Source organism: Sarcophilus harrisii, chromosome 2 (genome assembly GCF_902635505.1).
Source record: "Sarcophilus harrisii chromosome 2, mSarHar1.11, whole genome shotgun sequence".
NCBI lineage: Eukaryota > Metazoa > Chordata > Mammalia > Dasyuromorphia > Dasyuridae > Sarcophilus > Sarcophilus harrisii.
In genome coordinates, this window is record NC_045427.1 from 138,297,595 (window position 1) to 138,319,026 (window position 21,432).

Genomic DNA, 21,432 nt, shown 5'->3' on the forward strand with positions numbered 1-21,432 from the left:
AGATACAGGTTGTTGCTACAAGTGTGTGCAGTTCCTGGCACTTAGTAGGAGCTTAATAAATGTTTGATGAAGTGATTGATCAGCAATGAAAATTGATAAATTGTGTTCCTTAGTTCTAACATTTCCTCCTAATACCTCCATGATTTATCTTGGATTCTCCACTTTGAAAACCATTACTCTGGGGCCTCATTGATTGATCTGGTACTTATATTTAATATTGTTGCTGTGATTATTAGCACAGAGCCTAGCACATTGTAGGTGCTTAATAAATATTCATTGATTGATTATTTTAGTAGTAACTTTTATTGCCCTATTTAATTTTAAAAATATTCACTACAATGTATTCGTGTAGATGGTATTTTAAAAAGTACTAATAATGAACTTAAATGTGATACATTTCCAAATTGTTATAGAGATTGATAGATTTTATAGTTCCTATAAATTATGGGGTATAAGGGTGAGTGTTAATTTTGTAAGAAATTGTTAAAGACTATATTTCTAATTATAGTTTATTATTAAAATATAAATGGCAGTTATCATAATTCACTTGTAAATTTAACCTTTTCTCCACCCAGGACATTTGTAAATGGTTCTTCTGTTGCAAGTCCTATACAGTTACATCATGGAGACCGAATCCTATGGGGAAACAACCACTTTTTCAGGTATGGGAGTTTTGACATTGTACATTAGTTCTCTGAGAAGGGCCCTAAAATGTTGAGCATTTTAATCTGAAGCTAAAAAATATAGATTTAGAATTTGACTTAGTTTAATTCAGCAACACTAAACTTTTATTAAGGACCTAATATATGCAGAGCATTATGTCTAATCCATGGGGAGATGCAGAATTTAAACTCAGTGGATTTAAAAACCACAGATTAGATAGGCAAACATTTTTCTTTGAATTTTATAATCATTTATTTATCTCTTATGTCCTTTATTTATTTATAGCGTTAATTTTTTAGAAATTTTGATGTCCAAATTCTCTCTTTTCATTTCCTCCCTTATCCATTAAGAAGGCAATCAGCATATCAGTTATACATGAGAAATCCTGCAAAACATATTTCTAGGCAATATGAAGTAAAAGGAAATTTTCTCTGTATGTTCTTTTCAAACTGGTAGAACTTGTGATTCTTACTGTAGCTTTTGTTGTTTTTCTCCCTTGTGACTATTATATACCCTTAGAGCTCGAACTATGACCCTTAACTTGATGACTTACATATTCCCTTGTGGGAGATCTCTCCCTGGAATGCTGTCCCATTTCATCTGGCTTCCATCAAAACTCATCAATATTACTACAGGAGACCTTTCTAGTTCCTCCTTATTTTCAGTGCTCTCTCTCTCAAATTACCTTTTATCATTTTTATATGTATATGTTAATTTTTAACTCCCCAGTAGAATGTGAGATTCTTTTTTTTTTCTTTTAATGGAAAGAATTCAAGAATGTGAGCTTCTTGAAGGCAGGGACCATATTTTTGTCTTTCTGTTTCTAATACTTAGCACCTAGTAAGTAAGCACTTAAAATGCTTGTAATAACTAATTGAAATGGGATTCTTCATTTGTTCCTCTAAAATTTTATCATGTTAATATTTTACTGCATTTTACAAATTTTAGAGAGATTTTGAGATTTTGACTCTTTTATTTAGTTTTAACTCCAGTCTTAACTTCTCTTTCAAGCTTTAGTCCTACATTTCCTAGTCTTTTGTTCTCCCTGTCTTGCTTCATTCTCAAACTCAGATTATTTAAAAACCAAACTTATCATTTTCCTTTCAAATCCAAGTTCTCACTTTACAATTGTCTTTCAGTTATGCTACTCTTCTAATCAGTAAGGTTTAAAACCTCAGAGTCATCCAGTGATCAAATCCTGTTTAGTCTTCCATGGAAGCGTCTCTTACATTTTAACTCCTAGTTGAAGGATCTTATCATGTCTAAACTATTGCAATAGTCCAGGCTTTTTGGGTAGAGATATTACCCCTTCAGATTAATCTTTCTAAAACAACAGTTTGATAACATCATTTTCCTATTCATCAGGCTATATTGACTTTCCATTGTCTAATAATAGTATGAACAGAAATTTATATGGTGCTTTTTTAGGTAATGGTTTATACATATAACATTAAATTTTATGCTTATGACAATCTTGCAATATAAGTTCTATTATTACTTCCATGTTTAGATGAGAAACAGGTTTGCAGACATAAGAACATATATTTATTGCTAAAAGGAATCTTTAAGGTCATCTAGTCCAACCCCCTTATTTTACAGATGAAGAACTGAATTTCAGAGAGGTTAGTGGCCTTGCCTAAATTCCCACAAGTAGTAAGTACAGAAAATAGATATTAATTTCCCTTGCCTTATTTCAAATCCAACACTCTTTTCCACCATCACATTCTAGTGACTTATAAGGATCACAGTGCTAGAAAGTTTATAGGGTGGAATTGTAACCCATTTCTGTGTTTCTATCTATCAAACTCTAAAACTCATATGGTGATTTAATCACCTTAGGTATCAGTTTGTTTTGGTTGCTTGACCCTGAAATATGCTCTGTCTTTGACTAAATCTTTTTTGCCTGTACTTTCTCTTCTCTTTAACTTAGAGAACTCCTAACCATCTTTTAATACTTAGCTTAAATTTATGCCCATTACACGAAGCCTGAATATCTTAGCTACATAATGAATTAATTAATAATTATAAGGTCATATTTCATATAATTGACACAGTTGTTTGTGTTGCATATATCTTATTTATATTATTGATTTGTCAGATCCTTAGAGCAATGACTGTTTTATAAACTTTGTGCTTTTCTTGGCAAAAGTACTTTGTAAATTTTAAGTGCTCTCAAAATGTGAATGGTAGTTGTCACCTGGTCTTTGATAGATACTTTATTCCATGTTTTTTAAATGAATCAATGAAATTATATTGAGAAAAACATTTTTTTCACTTTCTCAAGACTCAATTTGCCTAAAAAGAAAAAGAAAATTGATAAAGAAGAAGATGAGGACCAAGACAGTTCTGTGAAGAATAGCAGCAGTGTGGAGCAGCTGGATGTAGATGGAGACACTTCAAGCGAAGTGTCCAGTGAAATTAACTTCAATTATGAATATGCACAAATGGAAGTGACCATGAAAGCCCTGGGGAACAATGGTAAATAGTATTTTATTGTTGTGCTTTTGGGAATTTTTAGGAGTTACATTATTACAGAAAAGGTCTTCCAAATAGTCATCAAAATGGAAGAACCTATGTTGCTTTTTGCTTTTCTATATACTTTAATTTACCCTGTACTCAAAATCAGATTTCCCCCAGACTTCTGGTTTACAGCATTTCTTCACTGTCCCCAGGTTTGAGTCACTGAAAATAGAATAGAATACAAAGTCATAAAGGAACTTAGCAATCTTATTTGATGCACTCATTTTGCAGGTCAGGGAATAGCCTCACAGAATTAATGACATACCCAAGGTCAGCACTGCAATGTTAATCTACTCTACAAATTTGGGAAGTCTGCAGAACTGGAGAAGAGCAAATATATTCCCAATTTTCAGAAAATTCTTGTTAAAGAAGTAATGAATGAATATCTAGAAAAAAGAATCATCATTTTAAAGATCTAATGTGGCTTCAGTAAAAACATCATGCAAATCAGCATTAAATTCTTTTTTGACCAGATTTCTAAACTTGATAGTGTTTGATGAGATCTTGTGTATAGGACCAAGGAGTGTACTTTGGAGAGCAGTATGATTAGATAGATTTTTGGGACTGGCTGATTGGTTCTGGAGTGCTCCTAGTTTTTTTTTTTTTTTTTCCTTTGACCCTCTACTCTCTTGTGTTTATGTGAGAAGTTTGGATAAAGCCACTGTTGTTCGATTTATAGATGACACAAAGTTTGGAGGCATATGCAATACCCTGGATAGCAGAGTTATCATCAAAAAAATTGACAGACCCAGACATTGGCTTTAGTTTACTTAAGAAATTTAATAGGAATAAATGTTTTACTCTTGTGTTCAAGAAATTAATCCCATAAGTATGAAATGTAGGAGGGAGGGATGGTTAGACTGTAATTTGAAAAAGATATGGTGATTTTATGTCAACTGATAACTGGGTATAAATTGGGAACATGATATGGCAACCAAAAAAAAAATATGTAATTTTCAGTTGCATTAAGAGAGAAATAATTTCTGGGAATAAGGAAATGAGAATTCTGTTCAAATCGTACCTGAAGTATTACATTCACTTCTGGGTACTACATTTTTTAGGAAGGATTAGAAAATATCCAGATGAACGTAATCAGTATGGTGAATATTGCCTTATGTAATAAGAATATCAATTGAAGAAAATTAGAATAATTTGGAGGAGAGAAAGAAGATTTAGGGGAGACACAATAGCTGGTTTTTGTTTTTTTATCTTTAAGTGTCAAGTCTATCTTGTGAAAGAGTTATTTGATTTTTTCTGGTTGACTTTATTAGGAAGAACAATGGTAATGATTGGATTTTTTTCAAGGAATCAAATTTAGGCTTGACATCAGAAACTTCTTCACAAGACAACTGTCCCAAAGTGAAATGGACAGCTTCTGATGTGGTGGGTTCATCCTCCTCAAAGGTTTTCCAGCAAGTACTGGATAACCCACTTGTTAAGTATGTTGTTGTGGGAAAGCTAATTTGTATGATCACAAAGGTGCCTTCCAACACTTGAATGTCAGGCCTGATAAGTTTCTTCTTATTAGGTTGCAGAGTTGGGATTCATAGGCAGATGTTCTGATTCCAAACAAGTTTAAATTGTTTAATGATTATTAGCCTTATTATTTTAAAAATGTTATTATTTACTGTCATCATTTAACATTTCCACATATATATAGGAAAATAGTTCAGTCCTATTCCTGCTATTATCTTCCATAGTGAGATTGACAGAAACTTAATACTATTTTCCTTTTTTTTACTAAGAAATAGGAGTTAAACTTTATAAATGAAGACATGATAGAGACTGAGAGTATGGGTATAAACTTTTTCTACTTGTCTTCAAGTACTTGTGGTAATATGTGAAATCCATATTTAGTGGTAAAAAAATTTTAGGTAAAATAATTGTGTCACTCCAACACAGATTTAAAACATTTTAGCCAAATAATGATTTTTTTTTCTCCTCTTCTCTAAACACCCTCCTAATCATTACTTTTTCTTAGGAATTATGAGTTATTGAGCTTTGTAATATTTTTGTTAGGAATTATTTTAAAATACTGAAAATGGAGAAATATTTTGAATAATGTGAATCCAAATTCTTTTGTGAAATTGAGCCCATGATATTTAGTAGTCTTATAACACATTATATGCTTTCTAAAAATTCACATGATATTAAGAGAAGTAAATGTTTTAGTCAGAGGTTCTCTTAAACAGTGTAATAGAATTATAGAAAAATATTTGAAGTATGTGTTTTGTCTTTGAATTTTTAAACCAAATATTTTATTTTGTTTTATTTTGTTTCAAGTACTTATCTGTGATTTCCTGATCTTGATTAGATCCAATGCAGTCCATCTTGTATAGCTTGGAGCAGCAGCATGAAGAAGAGAAGCGGTCAGCATTGGAACGTCAGAGACTGATGTATGAACATGAGCTCGAGCAGCTAAGAAGGAGGCTTTCTCCTGAGAAACAGCCCTATCGTAGCAGCATGGACAAGTTCCCCTTCCATTCTCCTAGTGCTCAGCAACGCTTAAGACAATGGGCAGAAGAAAGGTAGGTGACATTATTGTTGTGGTTTGGTCAATTTTTAGTAGAATCTGATTTTTTGTGACACCATTTGGGGTTTTCTTGGCAAAGATACTGGAGCAGTTTTCTCTTCAGCTCATTTTATAGATGAACAGGAAAACAGGGTTAAATGACTGTGTAATCACAGCTAATAAGTGTCTGAGACTGGATTTAAACTCATTCTTCCTGACTCCAAACTCTGTGCTCCATCCATTGCGCTGATGGGGCACAGGGGTACAGAAGTGCTGAATCCCCAAATATATTGGGGTTTCAGGATTCTCCATGTACAGTCCACCAAATTTTAGGATATGGGGTTTTGAACCCCCCCCAAATATATTGGGATTTTTGTGTCACAAGATATCTTAAAAGATTTTGTAGGCTTACACCATCTCCAAATCAAGAGGCAAAGATTTTATTATTATACTGTTGATTGGCAGGCTAAATTCCAAGAGAGAATTTTTAGGGATTAAAAGGGGAAGATGCCATTAAGGTGGGGATAAGTTCCTAATGAACTAAGCATTGGGACACTTAGTAAGAGAGCTACCCCTAAAAGGAGTTTACAGGAAAGTGGGGTTTAAGGTGGATTCTTTTATAGGAGAAAAATAACTTTGGGAGTTGACATTGTAACTTGGCGATCTGATGGGATACTATTTCTGTAGACACCCTACAGTGCCAGCAATTGGACAAGGAATTACAAGATAATCTTATCAATGCTTCTTCCTCCTTGCCTCAGGGTATAGCTGTGGAATGCAACTAGGTAGGGCTCACTGCTACAAAGGTCCACTGAAATTCAACAAAAGTCTTCTCCTGACAATTGTTCTTCACTATGACCTACCTAAACATCTTATTCACCCTATCGGTACCACTTAACTGTCCAAATATATTCATAACAGTATTATTCATGATAGGACAACAGAAAACATCATTTAAATCAGTAGTCTGTTGTGAGGACTAGGATTAGTGGAGTAAAGAGTAAAGAGGCAAGGTTAGATCCACATATGTTCACTTAGATTAGTGGGATATATCCAGTCCTTTCTATCTGTACTAGCCAAACCTGGAGGTTCCAACAGAACAAAAATACCTGTCCACTATTTAGCTTGAAGCTCTCCTCTCTCTAAACTCCCAACTTTTCTCCCTGTGAGCCAGGCTTTAATTTAGCCCCTCAGAATGATTATGATCTAATACTATCTCTGGAACTCTAAATTCTTTCCCCTCTTAGTCCAGCCCCTCCCATTAAGAGGGAGAGAAAAACAAAGCCCATTATAGCAGTTATGCATAGTCATGCAAAAAAACATTCCTACTCTTGCCACTTCCAAAAAAAAAAGGAAAAGAAAATATGCTTCTCTTTACACTCCAGTTGATTAATTTATCTTTTTAGAAAGGATAAATGTACTTTTCATACTGATTTGTTGCATGTAGATTATGTTAGCTATGTAAGTCGTTACAGCATCTTCTCTATTTTCCATTTAGTGGATCTTTCAGATTTGACAATAACTTATCATTGTATAATACATATAAAGAAGTTAACTATAATTACTCTTTTTTGTTCAGTAGTTTTAAGTGTTGAAGCTTAAGTCAGTGCTATTTAAAGACAAATAGCAAAAATAAAAAGTATCACAACCAAGAAGAAAAAGTCTGTGATTTTGGTCGATTAGAACAAATATTGCCCAAGTGTTAATGAGGTTGTAAGCCTGATCTTCCTTCAGTCCAGGAAATATACTTTGTTCTGTAGTCATGCTTTGAACCGTTGATCCAAGGTCAGCAGGTACACAAATGCCATGTCATTGATCACAAAAGGGTTCAAGTGAGAATATTATTATTAGTGCATTCTTCATCTCAACAGGACATCCGTTTTCATGTTTAATTTTATATTTATTTTTAATTTAATATTATCAGTATGTTATATAATATTCTGTTTTTCCATCTTGTGTGTTCTGCCTGTTGAAAAAGAGAAGCAACATTGAACAACAGCTTGATGAAACTGAGAGAGCAGATTGTTAAAGCCAATCTCTTAGTGAGAGAAGCTAGTTTCATTGCAGAGGAACTGGATAAAAGAACAGAATATAAAGTCACCTTACAGATTCCAGCCTCCAGCCTTGATGCTAACAGGAAGGTGAGGTCTTGGATAAGAGGATCAAGCATGCCATTGCATAAAAATGCTTTACATTGTGTTCTTTCATAGGTGTGATTTCTAAGCTAACTTCTTGATCCACCCCTCACATACAACTTGCTGCTTCTGGTTTCCCAGCCTTTAGTAGTGCAATTCCTTTTGCTTGCAATGCTTTTTTCTCTCCCTTTTGTTATCCCATGATAAGACCCCCCAGAAGTCTTTACCTCTGATTACTTCACCACCCAGATTAACCCAGTTAATCAGTAATCTTTGTGATTACTTGGGATCTCTTTGGCACTTGGACATTGGACTGATATTATATCGTTTTTCATTTGTTGATATTGTACTTTCTAAAACTATTCTTTTTACTTCATTTGTGGATTCTATTTATGTCATATGTGTATTCACTTTACTTCATATGTGTATTCTGAATTGCAGGCAACTTGGGGTGAGGGGCAATGTGTTTCTCTTTGTCCCACTGTACTTGTTCTGGTAATGCAGAAATCAAAAGAAATCAACAAATCAAATAAATAAGTTGAAGATAAGTTTCCACCACTGTAAAGCTGTATCTTCTTTTTCATTCTGTTTTTTGTTTGTTTTTTGGTGGGGGCAGAAGGAGTGTTTTCAAATTAATTCTTAGCCAAAGCCTCTGTATACATGTTTTTTTTTTTTTTTTTTTTTAAATTGTTTCTTTTCCATATGTGAACATCTCTTTTAAGAAATACATTGTTTGTTTTTATTAGTTATGTGTATAGAGGGGCAAAATTCATCTACTTGAAACTTGATTCTTTTGTTTGCCATTTACTAAAAGCATTCTTTGTTTCATTGAGATCCATGGCCATGAAAAAATATATTTAGGGGCTAGAGTTGTGGAAAGAACGCTGATGAAAGGACTGTTGAAGACCAAAATTACCTTGCCGTGTAGGGGTGGGGAAACTGGAACCTAGTACCCTTAGTCCTCTATAAGCTAAACCTACCCGCAGCTGAGTTCTTTTTGGCAATCTATCCCTCGCCTAAGAAATGATCTTGTGGTAGTGCCACAAAGCTTTCTTTACCTTTATAGTGTGGTTGTCATTATTGCTGACTTGATTTGCCTGTCCCATTGGTCTTTATTCTGTCTGCCTAGCCAACACTATTTCAGCTCCATAGTGGTCTTCATCTCCACCTTTCACCCTTCTACTTTACATCTCAGCCTTTTTCCTTCTCAGCCCACTAGATTTGATTCCATTTTCTTCATTATTCATGCTCTCCCTCCAGCCTCTTCTGGCAAGATTTGGCTTCCTTCCTTCTGCCTTTCATCAGAGTCAGGAAGCAGTTCACCATCAGTTTCTGCCATCTTTTGTTTTTAGTTCTCTACATATGGGAACCATTTCTGTTAGTCCTTACTTTAAAAAACTGTCCAGATAGTTGTAGGACTTTCTATTTAACCATAATTTGGCTAAATGAGACAGTTGAAAAAGGAGTTCTTAGAGCAAGTAACTTAATTCAGAAGAAATTATTTACAGCATAGGATGGATTCTTGATTGTTGCTTCTGAGAAGCCCCCAAGTCATTGTTGCTTTGCTGTTAGCTTTCAAATACATTAATGATTATACACAAGGTAGTAATGTAAGAATGTGTTCATTTCACAGCCCTCTGAAATTCCCAAGAGGTATATCAGATGAATTAAAAAACTCTAATCAAGCCAATATTAGAGCTGGAAATATTACTGTCTCTTCCTTGTTTTGTAGTGTTAATTCACTTCCACATTATTTGATCACACTCTGGGAAATCTTGTTAGCTGCCCTTATGTGTTTCAGGTTACCACCAAATAAATAACTTTTCCTAATTCTCTTTAATGGATTTATTGGTGTAGTAAAGATCCATAAAATTTCAGTCCACTTAAAATGCCAGATGTTTTGTGTCATTTCTAAGTTAGTGAATTGATATTGAAAGTTTTTGCAAAATCTGAAGTACTATATAAGTGTGAGTTATTAATGGAATATGGGTATATTAACAATTCCGACAAGGGTGCATTCAGAGTTACTTTTGTTTTGCTTTACATTTTGAATCTCTTTTAATACCTCATCTAATAACTATCCATGTTTTTCTAGCGAGGCTCACTTCTCAGTGAACCTGCAATCCAAGTGAGAAGGAAAGGCAAAGGCAAACAGATATGGTCCTTGGAAAAACTGGACAACAGATTGTTGGACATGAGGGACCTTTATCAAGAGTGGAAGGAATGTGATGAAGATAATCCAGTAAGTAGTAATCAGTCAGTGCATAATAACTTAATTGGTGTTGCCTATAAGCACCACACAGGAATTAGGAAACCAATTTTGTTTGTTTGTTTTTCAATTAATTAAATAATTAATTTTTAAATAATAGTTTTTTATTTTTCAAAATACATGCAAAGATAGTTTTCATCATTCACCCTTGCAAAACCTTGTGTTCCATACTTTTCTTCTTTCTTCCTCCGCTAGACAACAAGTAATCCAATGTAGGTTAAACACAGGCAGTCCTTCTAAAAAACACATTTGCATATTTATCATGCTACACAAGTAAAATTGTATCAAAAAGGAAAAAAAAGAGAGAAGAAAAAAAACAAGCAAGCAAACAACATCAGCAACAAAAAAGGTGAAAATGCTATGCTTTGATCCATATTCAGTCTCCATAGTTCTCTATATGGATGTAGATGGCTCTTTCAATCACAAGTCTATTGGAATTAGCCTGAATCACCTCATTGTTGAAAAGAGCCAAGTCTATCACAGTTGATCATCACATAATCTTATTGTTGGTGTTCTATAATGTTCTCTTGGCTCTACTTGTTTCACTCACTATCAGTTCATGTAAGTCTTTCCAGACCTTTCTGAAATAATCTTGATGATTGTTTCTTATAGAACATTAGTATTCCATAACATTCATATACCATAAATTATTCAGCCATTCTCCAGTTGATGGGCATCCACTCAGTTTCCAGTTTCTTGCCACTACAAAGAGGGCTGCCACAAACATTCTTGCACATATGGGTCCTTTTCCCTTTTTTATGATCTCTTTAGGATATAAGCCCAGTAGAGACACCGTTAAATCAAAGAGTATGCACAGTTTGATAGCCCTTTGGGCATAGTTTCAAATTGCTCTCTAGAATGACTGAATCAGTTTACAGCTCCACCAATGTATTAGTGTCCCAGTAGGAAACCAATTTTGTAGTAAAAATCTTTAAGCTTATTCTAGTTCATGGAGTTAAAATTTTTTGTAGAGTTCTGTAGGATATAGCTAAGCAAAAATTCTTTAAAAAAAAAATCACCTACCATTCCTTGATTTTCCTGGTTCAGAGTATATTTAACTAATTTCCAAAAGTATTTCCCCTCTCGTTTGATTAGGCCTCTTAGAATGAGATGTCTGTATAACTAAAAACAATTTCAAATAAAGTGAAGATCTGCTTACTTTACATTTCATATCAGTGTCTTTATCTGTTCTGAGGAAATTTTCTAAGGAGTCAAGTCATTTTGTTCCATGTTGTTATACTCCTACAGTGATGGTATTGAGATCCAATTCAGGATTCATTTGTAGTTCATTCTGCCATCTCAAAACAAATATTAAGTGAGAAGTTATTAAATGGATATAAATAAAATTGTATACAATAACAGCAATAATGTGCAATGATCAACTATGAAAGACTTGGTTCTTTTCAGTAGTTCAGTAACTCAGAGCAATCCCAATAGACTTTGGTCAGAAAATGCCATCTGCATTCAGAAAAAAAAGAACTAAGGAGACTGAATGTAAATCAACACATGTTATGTTCACTTTACTGTTTTTTTTTTTTTTTTAACCTCTTCCATGGTTTTTCCTTTTGCTTTGATTTTTTTTTTCCTCCCAATATGATTCATAAATCAATGTTGATTCAGCTTTATTTAAAATATTTATTAAATATTAATTTATAAATAAATATTATTTATATTTAGAAATACACAAAAATAAATATTTATAAATAAATAATGATAAAATATTAAATTTATTTTAAAATAAAATAATTAGAAAAAATTTGTAAAATTGAAACAAAAAATGGACATAACTTCTATGCTTTTCAAATGATTTTAGTTTTTATTATGAAGGTGACGATAAATATGTGATTGTACTTAGTGAAGTCTACAATACAAAATTACGATACCTTTAGATAGGACCTTATGGTTTACAAAATGTTCTCTTAATGTCTGTAAGGTTAGTGATGTAAATACTATTTTACTATAAATAAAAAGGTTCATAGGGGTTTAAATGTCTTCTTCATGGTAGTCACATTTTAAAGGAATCCAACCTAACCTAATGCCAAATCTATGTGGTACCACACTACCTTTTGGGAGCATTGGAAAAAGATATATTTCTCCCACTATAGTCACCATGGGTATTTTCATTTATTTTTAGGAAGGAAATATGTAATTTTTCCTCATGTAATTTTTCTTCTGCCTCTTGGATGAGTTTCTGTTATAGTTAGCAGCAAAATTAGTGTTCTTTTAAAGGGTAGGCAAAACTTTTTGTAGTGGCTAAAAACTGGAAACTGAATGGATGTCCATCAGTTGGAGAATGGCTGAATAAATTATGGTATATGAATATTATGGAATATTACTGTTCTGTAAGAAATGACCAACAGGATAATTTCAGAAAGGCCTGGAGAGACTTACACGAACTGATGCTGAGTGAAATGAGCAGGACCAGGAGATCATTATATACTTCAACAACAATACTATATGATGACCAGTTCTGATGGACCAGGCCATCCTCAGCAACGACATCAACCAAATCATTTCCAAAGGAGCAGTAATGAACTGAACCAGCTATGCCCAGAAAAGAACTCTGGGAGATGATTAAAAACCATTACATTGAATTCCCAATCCCTATATTTATGCACACCTGCATTTTTGATTTCCTTCACAAGCTAATTGTACAATATTTCAGAGTCTGATTCTTTTTGTACAGCAAAATAACATTTTGGTCATGTATACTTATTGTGTATCTAATTTATATTTTAATATATTTAACATCTACTGGTCATCCTGCCATCTAGGGGAGGGGGTGTGTGGGGGGGTAAGAGGTGAAAAATTGGAACAAGAGGTTTGGCAATTGTTAATGCTGTGAAGTTACCCATTCATATATCCTGTAAATAAAAGGCTATTAAAAATAAATAAATAAATAAAATTTAAAAAATAAATAAATAAAGGGTAGGCAAAAGCTATTCAGGAAGTATAATAACCTTATTTACCTCAAGTAAATGAAAGCACTTACAGTGAGCACTACAGTAGAGCAGCACATTCTCTTGAAGGACTTCTTAGGTCTTTCCAACTCTAATATTCTGGGAGGTTACAATAAAAATGAAGGATTCAGTCTCTTTTACATATTCATTTATTGACTCTTGTTGGCATAGGTCAAGAGAAAAGTGTTAATCTGAATTCATGCCTTCTAAGTAAATTTCTGGAGCTCTGTGTTCTGAATTCCATTAAAGGTAACAAGGTCTTACTTCAAGCGAGCTGATCCATTCTATGATGAGCAAGAGAACCATAGTCTTATTGGTGTGGCCAATGTTTTCCTTAGCTCTCTTTTTTATGATGTGAAGTTACAATATGCTGTGCCAATCATCAACCAAAAAGGAGAGGTGAGATGATTTTCTTATGTTCTATTAATGGACTTGTTTTTCTTTAAAGAAATTTGTAGTGATAACATTTGCTTTTTTTTTTTTTTTTTTTTACATTGCCTGAATTGTCCCCTATATATTCCTTCTCATTTCACTTCCAAGAAAGCCATTCTCATTCTCTCTGTCTCTCTTACAAATTGTGTGTGTATGTAATTTATATATATATTGTTTTAAGAAAAAGAGGAAGAAAATAAACAATTGGCAAAACCAATCAATACACCAGGGGAAAAAAAAAACCTGAAATCATATGCAGAGGCCATACCTGTTATGAAGGTTTTCTGGAGGCAGCCTTATTCTCAGTTTAAATAAATAATTACTCCAAAATCGCAGCCAGCTGATAAAAGTGTAAACGTTTATTTCTCCTTCCAAATTAGCCCGGTTAGTTGAGGCCTATCTCTCTGCTTTGAGCTCTAAGAGATCTTGCAGCTTTGTCCTTGCCTTCTGCCTCTGCTTTCTTCAGCCTCCAGCCAGCACCAAGGTAGAAGATGCAATGAATCTCTCTTGCCTCAAAGATAGGGCTTGTAGGCTTTTTTCCAGAGTGCTCTGTCTCCTAAGTCCCACAAGAAGAACTAAGCTCAAGCTTCAAAAGCTCCCTATATATGTGATCTCCCAAAGGTTAATTCCGCCTTCTGGAGGGAGAGGGATTCTGGGTTATCTCCCAGAGTGCTCTCTGGCCCTAAGGGAGCTGTGAATTCGGACTAAGCCCTACTAAGCCCTGCATCCTCCCAAACGTGTGAACTCCATTGAGTACTTAGATACTTATGAGCTCTCTAGAGGTGTGAACACAAGCATTGTTTCTATCAGTTCCACCTAGTACCTTGTTTCAAGTTCTGGCCCAAAATATCTCTTTCTAAGATCAAATCAACTCCAATGGCTTAACACTTTGTAAAGATTCCAACAACCTGTGAACCTCCTACCAATACAAAGGATTGGGTTGGAAAGGGTATGTGTATTTTTTGAGGCCAGAATTGTTTTTGTTACTTTTCAGCATTCATTTCAATTGTTATTTTCATTTATATTGTTGTTGTCATTGTATGTAGCATGGTTTTTCAGTTACAAAATGAGGAAATAAAAACAATTCAAATAACTGGAGGAGTGTTCAGTGCTCATATTAAAAGTGATAGTACTGCCAACATTGTTAATATGATCACTCTTAACTGGCAAGTGAAATAGGTAGTTTTATTGGTAAAAATGATGCTGATAGGTACTGTTTCAGTGCCTTATCACTGGGGGAGGTGATCCTGTGCTCTGAACTTTTCCAGTAGTAGAATGGGTTTTCTATCAAGTCTTGTCAAGGGAATACTGGGAGTGCAGGCCTCGCCACGTTCTTGGGGTATGCCAGCTATCAGGGGGCTTAATTAACTAAGTTGGGGAGCCTCATCACCAGATTGACTACAAAGGGGATACGTTTAGCAACATATGAAGACCATCTCTCTGCTCGGTTATAAATGGATGAGTTGTGATCTGTTTACATATTATTGAGCCTTGAAGGATTAATGAAGGGCAGCCACTGGTATTTGGCAAACATTGCAAACCTTGGATAATTGTGACTGCTTTGTAAGGAACCTTGGAGACTTGTTTGGCGGCACAGTGGGGGCCAGGAGCAATAGCCACAGCCTCATTCTTTGTCTGCCCCAATCAGTAGAAGTCTAAAGCTGATAGTGATCTGTAAGAGGGAAAAGGAGGAGAAGCATTGCTGTTCTTTCTCACCTCTTTAGGTAGCAGGTCGGCTGCATGTGGAAGTGGTGCAGATCAGTGGTGCTATTGGAGAGCGAATTGCTGGCGGGGATGACGGTATGGAGTTTTCATTTGATAAGGACACACAAGACCACAAACTAGTGTGCATGGTAAGTGCTCACTTTATTCTAGGGTAAGTTTCTTACTTTAAACTCTGGGTCGGTATCAGAGGAACTTTTTAAAAACTATTATGGTTTGTTGTGGGATGTTGGAATGGGAGAAGATGAAAATGTTACGGCTTTGTAGTTTGGGTTTTTTGGATGGTAAATTTTTTGGTACAGAGAGCTGTCTCAAATAAAACATTTAGTAATTTTAGGGACATTCTTTTATCGTGTATTAATTTAGGGTATCAATTTAGGGTATAGATTGACCTAAATTTTTTATATTAAAATTTATGTTTTGATAAATGTACTTCTATATAGATTGGGATTTTTTCCTACTGCTTCTCTGAGTAAATGAAAATGGTTGGGAACCAAGCCAGCCCTGCTCCTTGTGTGCTTGTCCCAGCCTGTGTTCTCACTGTGGTCTGTAAATGCAGTACTTCTTCCTTTTTGCATCCTGGTGCTCACATTGTTCTTAATTAGAAGAGAAAGACAGTGTTACTTGATTTAAGGTGCACCACTCAGGATCTGCAGGTTCCTAACATATTTCACCGAAGTTCTAGGTTCCAGAACTAGGGCTTCATGAACCCTTTGTGACTTAAAAGATTTTTTTTTTTTTATATCCTCTATTTTAAAATAGATATGATCTTGAAAAGATATAATACCTTAAACTGTCAGATAAAGCCAACTTTGACAGATAATAGGGAGTTTGGATGAGAGATTATGGCCAGCAGTGAGAAGTGGAAGTTTTGCATGGGCGCATGCCTATGGTGGTAATAGGATTTAGAACCAAAAGGCATGCTAGACAGCATTTAAGGTAAACATCTCATTTTACAGATATACAAACTGAGGACAAGAGAGAGTAAGTTACTTTTTGCTTAAGGCCAGTTAGAAACAGATCTAGGATTTGAACCCATCTTTTCTGATTCGTTTCTATATTTAGACTACTTTACCCTTATTATTCAATAGTGGTATGTTAAACTTAATTTTATTGCCTTTTGTTCTCCATTTTGGTGGGAGAAGCTAATGCTACTAGTAGCTAAGGTTCAGTGCCTTGCAGGGCAACTTATTATTTAGCTATTTCAGTTATGTCTGACTTTTTGTGACCCTATATGGAATTTTCCTGGCAAGAGTGGTTCACCATTTCTTTCTTCAGCTCATTTTACAGAAGAGGAAACTGAGACAAAGAGGACGAAGTGACTTGCCCAGGGTCACACATCTAGTGTCTGAGGCCCCATTTGAATTCAGGAAGATGAATCTTCCTGACTCCCAGCCCAATGCTCTGTCCACTGTGTCATCTAGCTGTTCTTTGGGGCAACCTAAGACTGAGTAATAAAAGAAAATTGCCCAACTTTTAGAAAATTAAATCTGCTGATAGGAGACCACGTGACTCTAAGGAAACTGGCAGAGCCAGAGCTCAGGGTTTGTTCAGGGGTGGCAGTTTTGGTTGGATAGAACAGAAAGGTGAGAAGGGGAAGACAGACCTGCTCTAGGAACTGCTTCATTATCTCCTGGGGTAAACAGAGATGCTCAGCCAGCCAGGCTTCTGCTTGTAGATGTGAAGAACAAGGGCCTTTCCTGAGAGCAGGGAATCCTTGGCCTTTCCTGAGAGCAGGGAATCCTGGGCCCTCAGAGTTACGTTGGACAGCTCCTCTCCTAAGTTCTCAGTCCACTTGGGCTGGCTGGCAAGAGAAGCAGGAGAAATGGGTACTTTGTGATAAACTCCTTGATCTGAGACCTTGCTTGTTCCCTGAAATTTTGTCTTCAAACTTACCTGATGTTAGAAATTTAGGAGTTAGGCTGGAGGGCCCAACATAAAAATCAAAACAGTGGAATAGAAGCACAGTAAAATAAAGGACTGTCATTCCAAGGTAGTTACTAAATTCATATAGAAACAATCCCTACCCCCTTCAAAAAAAAAAAAAAAAAAAAAAAAAACTTTTTAGGCATAAAACATTTGCTTAAACTTTTGCCTAAAAACTTTTTAACTAGTTTTTCACAAGGAGGTAATCTAGTGTAATGGGGTGACTATTAAATAGAGAGAAAAAATAGTACCCTGAAAAGAATGGTGGACTTGGATTTGGAGGAATCTGGGTTTAAATTAAATTAAATCTGATGGGTTATGTTAGTTATTATGTATGAGTGGAATGGTGGCCTCTGTAGAAGTAGCCTTGTAGCATTCTCTGGATCACTGTGTTTCTTGCCCTTGGTATGTTTATGGGACTTGTCCTAAGGGCAGATATGACTCTTGTTCTGTATATATATATATATATATATATGTCATAGGCAGTCAATAGATAATTATTGAATAAATGGAGAGGAGTTAGTTAATTTAAAAAAGGAAACATATTTTTTCTTTTTTTTTCCCCTTCCACCAAATAAATGCTTAAATATTCCTGGTATGAATCAGCATTACATAGAATATTATAGAAAAATCCAGTTTAACTCACAGAATGGAAATAAACACAAAGGCATTATTAATTGCATTTGAGAAATGGCATCTTTGCCATTGAACGATTGCATTATATCCTGTATAAATGGAATATAAATGTGTGTGTGTATATATAAAAGGGAAAAGAGGAATATTGTGGATGTCATAGGATATTGATCTTATTTCAAAATGTGCAATTAAAAAAAATTAGAGCTCTCACTGAATTCTTCAGTTTTCACTTGTAAGCAGGGCCTAACAGAAAGTTCTATGCTATCATGACACCTTCTGGTAACTTTTATAACTGCATCTAAAGATTTAAGGATAAAATATTCTCAAAGTATTCCTGGTTTTGCAAGTTGAATATCATCTTATAAAGTTAAATATAAAGGAATTTTTTCTCATAGATATCATTTTTTAAATTTGAGATATCTTTCCATAGAAAGGTTTTGTCCATACTGTATTACAAGTCTGTAAACAATTAACAGGAAAATGATAATTTTCCTCCCAAAGTTAGCATTTGTTTAAAGAATAGCTTAAGTACACAATACGGTAAGAAATAATAATATTGGGTTTGATAAACACAAATAAGGGATAAGAATTCAATATTAGATATAAACTGCTAGGAAAACTGGAAAGCAGTTCCCATCGAAGTTCATCAATCCATTGGATGTCCATAGACTCCTCATTTAGAACCTCTACTTTACTGAATACCTCTTGTGGTTCTGGTGGTGGAGAGAAAACAGTTTTTCCTAGTCAGCCCAATCTTACTTTGTAATAGCTTCATTTGTTAGAAATTTCTTTCTTAATACTAACTGACATTGATCTTTCTGCAACTTTTAACTAATCCTATTAAATCTATTTTCTGTATGAAAGTGAAACATTTGTCTTTCACATGCAAGTTCTTTTAATATAAGAAAGCAGTTCTGCTCTTGCTGATTTCTTAACTTCTCCAGGTTAGATATCCCAAGTTCTTTCCACTAATCATTTTATATTTTAAAGCATTATGCATAGTGTGGCATTTTTACTTTTTCAAAGAAAATTCATTTTCTTCTTTCTACTTTTATCTTCACAAAAATCTTTAGGCATAGGTATGGTTAAGTAATAATTTTGACACAAATACTCACAAGTTAAATTATTTAGTTTAGGATTTCCTCACTCCTCTTTCTCTGCTTTTACCATTGTATCACAGTGCTATACAACTTGAATAGAAGAAAACTTCTAATACTTACCTTCTATATATTTTTGTTAGGCTTTTTGCCTTGACTTTACTGATTTTGAAAAATTCCTTTTTTCCCCACAGGTTAAAATACTTCAAGCTACTGGTTTGCCACAACATCTCTCCAATTTTGTGTTCTGTAAATACAGTTTCTGGGATCAGCAAGAACCAGTTATTGTTGCACCTGAAGTAGATACCTCCTCTTCTCCTATCAGCAAAGAGCCTCAGTGCATGGTTGTTTTCGATCACTGCAATGTAATTTTTTTTCAAATTTCACTTGATTTAAAGACTAATAGAAATGCGCGCACTCTCTCGCTTTCTTATTCTTCCTCTCTCTTTTTTTCTCTCATAATAATTTTATGAACTTGATTTCTTAGAAATAATGACATTGTATATGGCAACAAGATTATATAAAGATCAATTCTGATGGACATGGCTCTTTTCAACACTGAGTTAGTTGAGGCCACATACATTGGATTATTTGCCATTTAGGGGAGGGAGTGGGTAAAGGGGGAGAAAATTTGGAACCCAAGGTTTTGCAAAGGTGAATGTTAAAAAATTATCCATGCACGTGTTTTTAAAATAAAAAGCTTTAATAGTAAAATATAATAATAATAATAATAATAATAATAATATGATACCAGCATGTTAAAAGACCTCTCAACAGAGAAATTGCATCACTTTCTTTTTTCACTCATTTTGCATTTAATACACTTTATTGTTAAGAAATTTTTACTTTAAGTACTTCATGCTAGAAGTTTTCAAAATATGGTCTAGGGATCCTTGAGAGTTTCCAAGATCTTTTGAATGGCTCCACAAAGTCAAAGCTATTTTCATAATAATACTAATAAGCTATCTTAATTCATATGTATCAGTAAATATAAGCTACATGTAAAAAACTTTTAGGGAGATTCCTATTCAGTAATTTTTACGAATGGTAAAGGGTCTTAAGATTAATAACTTTGATAATTGCTCTTTTACAGCTTATCTTAAAGAGACACTACAGCACAGCCAATAGAAATTTGGTCCTAATGTTCAGGTCCCATCTCTGACATCCATTACTCTAGTACATTTCCTCTCTAATCCAAAGGCAGCTTTTTAAAATTTATTATGTGATGGTGAGTTCTGATGAGCATTAGTGATTGATTTCCATTGATGAGATCATTTTCTCCTTGATATATTGATGGGACATCTTAGATAAAACTTATTTCTTCTGTTTTGTGCTCAGTGCTGAGAGTGAGGGTTCAGAAGTTTTCTGTGATTTTGGTGATTCTATCCATTGCTTCCATCATTATTCCTGATAACTAGAACAACTCGTATTCAGAGTTTTTTGATTCATTCTTGTCATATTTAGTCTTTATACTTATAGTTTTCTTATGCCATTTCAAAAGAGTAGGTACATATAAAATGAATATTAGACATCTTTCAAGTTTGTTAAGCATTCAGATTTTGTGATTGAAAAAGTATAGTGTGAATATGTATGTATAATGTATGTATACACACATAAACACATTTCTTTAACGTCAAGAATTTGAGACCATTTGGGAAGAGCTTTGGACTGCTTAATTTTGCTACTATGATGATTCAGCACATAATATCTTTTTCTGTTATGACACTTCATACCAAAGAATGCTTTATGGATTAAGCATGAACAATAATAGGACTTTTTGGGAAGGGAACAAAGCTACTTTATTATTAATCAACCCTTTCTCTTTTGTGTAGGAGTTTTCTGTCAACATCTCTGAAGATTTTATTGAATATCTTTCTGAAGGGGCTTTGGCAATTGAAGTATATGGCCATAAGATGACAGACCCTCGAAAAAACCCAGCTCTTTGGGATTTGGGAATTATCCAAGCCAAAACACGGAGTCTTCGGGATAGGTGATTTTCAGATGTCTGATTCCTTTAAACAACAACTCAAAACATTTAAATTCCACTACTCAGAGCCAGTACTGCTGTTTCTGATGAATATTATTCAGTAAAGAATATCACTGTTGCCCATCATTTGAAATAGAACTAGTGCTAAAACAGTGTAATTAAGATGCTGTAGAAAGATAATGGCACATTCAGGAAAATTGAATCCATTTTAGTCATGATTAGGATCCTCTCCAGAAAATTAATCTTCCTAAAGGAAATATGCTTTAAAGAACAATTGCAAAAAAAGTTGAGTGAGCAGGTGTTTCAAATGGAGTGGTTAATGGTTGAAGGTTGGCTTGGGAACTTATTGGGAATTGTTTTGTAATTAGCAACCTCTTAAGAGAGCACTGCAGCTTCTGCAATTGGTTTCCTGTTAACTAATTGAGCTTTATTTGGAAACTTCTTACTCTCATGTATATAAGCAACCTATATGAAGGGAGTTGGATTTGATTGTTGATCAAAAGTCTTTCATAATTATATGAAGGTATCCAAAGAAATTTATGCTTCTGTATATTTCATTATGGTTAAGGAAGT

General features: G+C 34.3%; 1 protein-coding gene across 2 annotated transcripts in view; it reads left to right on the forward strand.

Annotated features, from left to right (window-relative positions):
- The window catches only part of KIF13B (kinesin family member 13B), a 243,715-nt gene that overhangs the window by 143,552 nt on the left and 78,731 nt on the right, over positions 1-21,432 (forward strand). For both annotated transcript variants that reach the window (XM_023494793.2, XM_031950913.1), the window contains 9 exons: positions 576-662; positions 2,948-3,141; positions 5,498-5,711; positions 7,674-7,836; positions 9,926-10,072; positions 13,309-13,458; positions 15,216-15,344; positions 19,067-19,237; positions 20,705-20,862. In XM_023494793.2, coding sequence (XP_023350561.1) covers positions 576-662; positions 2,948-3,141; positions 5,498-5,711; positions 7,674-7,836; positions 9,926-10,072; positions 13,309-13,458; positions 15,216-15,344; positions 19,067-19,237; positions 20,705-20,862 — 1,413 coding nt within the window. The remainder of the gene's footprint in view (positions 1-575; positions 663-2,947; positions 3,142-5,497; positions 5,712-7,673; positions 7,837-9,925; positions 10,073-13,308; positions 13,459-15,215; positions 15,345-19,066; positions 19,238-20,704; positions 20,863-21,432) is intronic.